General features: G+C 44.0%; 1 protein-coding gene across 1 annotated transcript in view; it reads left to right on the plus strand.

Annotated features, from left to right (window-relative positions):
* CLPTM1L (CLPTM1 like) overlaps positions 1-6,000 on the plus strand; it is a 74,968-nt gene that overhangs the window by 23,134 nt on the left and 45,834 nt on the right. The window contains exons 6-7 of the mRNA XM_018569235.1: positions 1,872-1,950; positions 4,673-4,790. Of these exons, the coding sequence (XP_018424737.1) occupies positions 1,872-1,950; positions 4,673-4,790 (197 nt within the window). The remainder of the gene's footprint in view (positions 1-1,871; positions 1,951-4,672; positions 4,791-6,000) is intronic.

Below are 6,000 nucleotides of genomic sequence, written 5' to 3' on the forward strand. Positions count from 1 at the left end.
TTCTACTCGCCTCATAGTTCTCCTTTTAGGGTTTCTTGGCTGTCACTTGGCAACTGGAAGTTTCATCTCCCGCCATACATTTTCTATAGGATTAAGGTCTGGAGACTAGCTAGGCCACTCCATGACCTTAATGTGCTTCTTCTTCTTGAGCCACTGCTTTGTTGCCTTGGCGGTATATTTTGGGTCATTGTCACGCTGAAAGACCCATCCACGACCCATCTTCGACCCATCTTCAGTGTTCTGGCTGAGGGAAGGAGGTTCTCATCCAAGACTTTACAATACATGGTCCCCTCCATTGGCCCCTCAATGCAGAAAAGTCGGCCTGTACCTTTAGCAGAGAAACGGCCCCAAAGCATAATGTTTCCACCTCGGTGCTTGACTGTAGAGATTCTGTTCTTAGGGTCATAGTCAGCATTTTTCTTCCTCCAAACATGGCGTGTCGAGTTAATGCCAAAGAGCTCAATTTTGGTCTCATCTGACCACAGCACTTTCTCCCAATCCTTCTCTGAATCATTTAGATATTCATTGGCAAACTTCAGGTGGCCTTTACATGTGCCTTCTTGAGGTAGGGGACTTTGCGGGCGCTGCAGCATCTCAATCCATGGTGGTGTATTGTGTTACCAACGGTTTGTTTGGTGACTGTGGTCCCAACTGCCTTGAGATCTTTCACAAGCTCCTCCCGTGTAGTTCTGGGCTGATCCCTCACTTTTCTCATGATCATCCTTACTCCATGAGGTGAAATTCTGCATGGAGCTAAAGACCAAGGGCGATTGATGGTTATTTTGTATTCTTTCCATTTGCGAATAATCGCTCCAACAGTTGTTTCCTTCTCGCCAAACTTTTTGCTGATAGTCTTGTAGCCCATTCCAGCCTTGTGCATGTCTACAATCTTGTCCCTAACATCTTTTGACAGCTCTTTGGTCTTGCCCATGGTGGTGAGGTTTGAATGGAAGAAAGAGATTCTGTGGACAGGTGTCTTTTATATACATAACGAGTTGTCATTAGGAGCACCTTCTTAAATTGACAGGACTAATCTGTGTGCCACATAGCAAGTCTGTGGGAGCCAGAATTATTGTTGGTTGGTAGGGGATCAAATACTTATTTTACTCACTGAACTGCAGCTCAATTTATAACATTTGTACCATGTGTTTTTTCTGGAGTTTTGGTTTATATTCTGTCTCTATCATTTTGAAATACACCCTATGATAAAAATTATAGACCTTTCATTTCTTTGTAAGAGGGCAAGCTTACAAAATCTGCAGGGGATCAAATAACTATTTTCCTCAGTGTATATGATTGTTAGAACAGGTTATTAGTAAATCTTTGTGATTTTAGCTTACCCAATACTTCTACACTTTGTACTTTCATTTTGCAAATATTGCCTAGACCCGGGTTGTATAATCCCCTTCTTAAGCAAACCCCCACCACTTTAATGATCCTACCTTATCTGCAGTCAGGATATAACTTCTACTGTCTGCTTGTGCACTGCCTTTTTAACCCCTTCATGACTGAGGCCCTTTTTTCAATTTTTGCACCCATGTTATATTCCACATTTTAGGCCTGAAAATGACGTAAAACCCCCCAACAAAAACGGCAAAAGTCGCCGGGAGTCTGTTTAAACAGCCCCGATGCTGGCGACGTACACTGTACGTCGTCAGTCACGAAGGGGTTAATGCAGAGAGTGTTAGGCCCGGTAGTGAACATGGTGGGGAAAAAAACAGGTGTGCATGCTTCAAAAGGTTGCCTGTTAATCAACCCATGTTTATTAGTGGGTTAATAACATCAGAGGTTTGCAAGGGTTTATTGTTTTGGCCATAATTGTCTGTTTTTTTATGTGACATTCATATATGTACATTCTCTATTTGTCATAGGATTCAGCTGGGGAAGTCCGTTCATTACCTTCCTATATTATTTATAGATCAGTTAAGTAATCGAGTGAAGGATTTGATGGTAAGAAATATATAATTTAATTACCTCAGAATCCTTTCTTTTTCATTTGTCAAACTAGGTTTATGATTGTATTGACAGTGAAATTGTAGTGCTATCTCATTGCACACACTTTCTGTATGTTGGTTATTGCCATAATAGTACTTGGCATGAACATAATAGTAGTAGTAACATACTACTGCTACCTGCAAACAATAACTGGTTTCTGGGAGCCAACGTTTTTTTTTTTCCATTTTTGGTAAGCATACTTTGTCCTCATTGTGTAGAGCAGGGGCTGGAGGGGGCGTGGCGGTGCATTGAAGTCAATGGCACTTCAGCCAGGCACCACATCCAGGCCCCTCGCCCACAGTGCGAGCACCTGCACCCAGGCACATTAGTTCCTGCGTTCCAGTCCAGTGCGATCCGCAAAAATGCTGCAAGCACTATTTTTGAAGATCGCACTGGACCGGAATGCAGGCACTAATGTGCCTGCGTTCCGGGGTGCGGGCGATCGCACTGTGGGCGCGGGGGCATGGCTGCAGTGCTATTGACTTCAATACAACCCCACACCCCCTCCTGCACCTGAACGCAGGGAGTCGGACGGCTTGCATTCCAGTGCGTCCTAGAGGCCCCAACGTCCTGTCCTCCCACCGTGCTCGTGTGCCCGACGTTGCACATGGGGAGATGTGTCCCGCCCCTTTCAGTCTACGCCGTCTGACGCATTCAGCCGCACGAGTCCCACCGGAGCATAGCCGTAGCCAGCTCCTTTTGCACCCGAGGCAAAAAAAACGCCTCTGTTTCTGTTCTACATGAATGGAAAGCATAGAGGCTTCCCATTAATGCAGGAAATATTTACTATCATCCAGTTTCTGAATGGGGAGGAGCCTCTGAATGGAGAGGAGCCCCAACCACGCATGGGAGATGGGAGAGAGCTGCGGGGATCCAGAGGGGAAGCCTCAGGACATTGCGATCTACCAGTGATCGCTGCGCAATCGACTGGTAGATCGCGATTGACCTATTGGGCACCCCTGGTGTAGAGCATGTTCCTTAGTACACACTGAAAAGCATCTGCAAGCATGTTGCAAAAAAGGTGTTTTTGATCTCCATTTGTGAAATTCTCAGAATTTCCTGATATGCAAAAGTGTTACAAGTCAGCAACTAGTTTGCCCTTTAAGTGTATCTTAACGCTCAGAAAAAAAAATATTTTATTGCTGATAATGAAAGTAGTTGCGTGGTTTAAGTGATCCTTTTGTCACCATGAAGCTTAGAGCGTAGGCACCAAAATGCTCACTTCTGGGACAAATTACAGGTTGGACATGACGACGCAACAAATGTTGACACTAGAGGTGCACCGAAATGGAAATTTTAAAACCGAAACTAAACCGAAATAAAAAAAAAAAAGAACCGATACCGAAAATGTTTTTTTATTTTTTATAAAATTTTAAATTTTTCTATATTCATTTTTTAATAAATATTTCAATTTTTTACATTGCTTTTAGGGGCTTTGGGGAAATTTTGGGGGTCTAAACAGACCCCTGATGTTTCCCTTTTAAAATAGAGAAAGAGATTTAGGACACAATGTCCTCTATCTCTTTTTCTGTATCCCCTGTTATCAATGAACAGGAATGAGTGTTCCTGTTCATTGATAACATGAGGACATGGTATGTTTACTATACCTACAACTATGAATGAACATGAGGTGATGCAGATCACTCCCATTCATTCATAATTGAGGATATAGTTAACATACCATGTCCTCAATTATCTACAAACACTCAGCGATCACTGATCGCTGAGTGTTTGCTCTCGCCCTCCTCTCTGACACGCTGTCACAGGAGGCTGATCGAGCGGAGCAGGGAGGTGAGCTCAGCCTCCTGTGACAGCGCTGGCTGTCTCCGCCCACACACCGCTCTGCCGGACTGTGATAGGCCACTGAGCGCTGTGGGAGGAGAGCTCGGCCTCCTGTGACAGCGCTGGCTGTCTCCGCCCACACACCGCTCTGCCGGACTGTGATAGGCGGCTGAGCGGTGTGGGAGGAGAGACGCCGACCGCACACAGCACTCTTGTCCTGCAGCGCTCGGCCGGCTGTCACTTTATTTTCTCCCCGCTGGAACACAGAGCAGAGCCCAGCGGGGAGAAAAGAAACCACGGATGCGCCGATGTATCGGCCGAAACATGGCTCTTTCGGCATTATGCCAAAAGTGCAATTTTCGGCCGATATATCTTCCCTAGTTGACACATCCTTCACTATGCTGTGAGAGTTTCTCCTTCTGGTCACCCTCTTCACAGTGACACTAATAATAACAGCCCACACTCATCCCACAGCAGAAAGCTGCTTTGTTTCCTCTCTGTCTCCTCATGTATTGCTCCTTACTTTGCCTCCTTCAAGCTTACTGCTGTGTTTCTTTGTAAGCACCTGGACTGCATTATGGCACATGTAGCCACAGGGGCTGTATGGTGCCATGCACAGGTGCGCACGTAGCCAGGAAGCTGTTAAAATTAGCTTCCTGCGTGTTCTTCACTACATGTAATGCTAAATCACAGCATTTACAGCATTTCTTGGTTTATTACAGTTGCTTTCTCTAAAAGTATTATGTCTCTAGATTGATATAATTTAATATTTGCATAAAAATTTCAAGGGGTAACAATCAACTAAAACTTATGCTTGGATGATTTTTCATTTATTTTGGTCTAAAAGACTTTTGTCATTGGAAATTTAATAAAGATAATGTTTTCCCATATCTAGATGATAAATCGTTCTACAACAGAACTTCCTCTGACTGTATCATATGACAAAATATCTTTGGGTAAGCTGCGGTTTTGGATTCACATGCAAGATGCAGTTTACTCTTTACAGCAATTTGGTGAGTTTAACTTGCATATTTGTATCTAGATAACTAATATACTGTATCTGTTGACTTGTGAGTAAGTAAGGATGGCATAAAATGGATGTACGAATTGGGAATTTGTACAGGGTTCAGTACTCCAGAGGCCCCTGAAGTTTGCCTCATTGTAGCATTGCCTTTCCCTTGCAAGTAAAGGCCATTTTCACCATATGTGGAACACATACATTACTTTACCCTTATTCAGGCTTTGTTTTTTACTTGAGCTCATAACTTGGATATTGCATAATACATTGAGGGAGTGTTCCCCAAAACTACATCAGCCAGTTTGTACTGCTAATTTCATTTGCAGTACCTATCAGAAACATTACATGTCTGCATTACATGAAACATATAGCAAAAGCCAAAATAAAAGTGAAAGTTACTGCAAACCTTTTTTTTTTTAACGATGCCTTTTTTTCATTACTTTATCTTTAAGGATTGGGCTTGTCCAGCTCACTCTCCTACTTTGCTCAGGCATTTTGCTGTCTGGTATCCTTTTGAGGAATCTTGTGAAGAAGTGGACGACTACTACCCTATATATCTAGATTTAATAAGGCTACTGTTATTCCTGTTAAGGAATCCCCATCCTTCCTGGACCCTTCGGATAGGAAGGCAGAGAGTGTAACTCGTTCTATGCACTCGGTTGCGGGTGCCCTGAATAGACGGGTTCTGGCATCTGGCTTGGTCTTGGAAATGTTGACAAAGTGTGCTAATCTTTTACATCAAGGCCTGGAGGCGGAACAGGTTTCCCCTGCATATGTGGAGTTGGTGGACCAACTGGTTAAGGGCCTTAAGTACATCTGTGATGCAGCTTTGGATTCGGGTCAACTGGTCCCCCGGCTGTTTTCCTCCGCAGTGGACCTTCGTTTCTTATGGCCCAAGTGTTGGATGGCGAATTCTAAGAAGGCTTTGACTGAAATGCCTTTCACAGGAGACCGTTTGTTTGGTGCTTTGTTGGACAAGATCTCACTGGGAGTAAGAGCACTTTTCTTCCACAGTTCAGGAAGGTAAAAGGAGTCTTGGTGGAAGTCAGGATCTTCCTTCTCGGCTCACTAGTGCATTTTTCATGGCCAAGCAGCTCCAGACAAGAGGAAGTTGACAAAATTGGCAACTACACAGTCCTCACATTGGCCACGACAGCCCAAGCCCTCTAAGCCTGTGGATAAGTCTTCCTGTGCATGAGGGTTTG

The sequence above is a fragment of the Nanorana parkeri genome, unplaced genomic scaffold, assembly GCF_000935625.1.
Source record: "Nanorana parkeri isolate BGI_ZX_2015 unplaced genomic scaffold, ASM93562v1 scaffold1309, whole genome shotgun sequence".
Lineage (NCBI taxonomy): Eukaryota > Metazoa > Chordata > Amphibia > Anura > Dicroglossidae > Nanorana > Nanorana parkeri.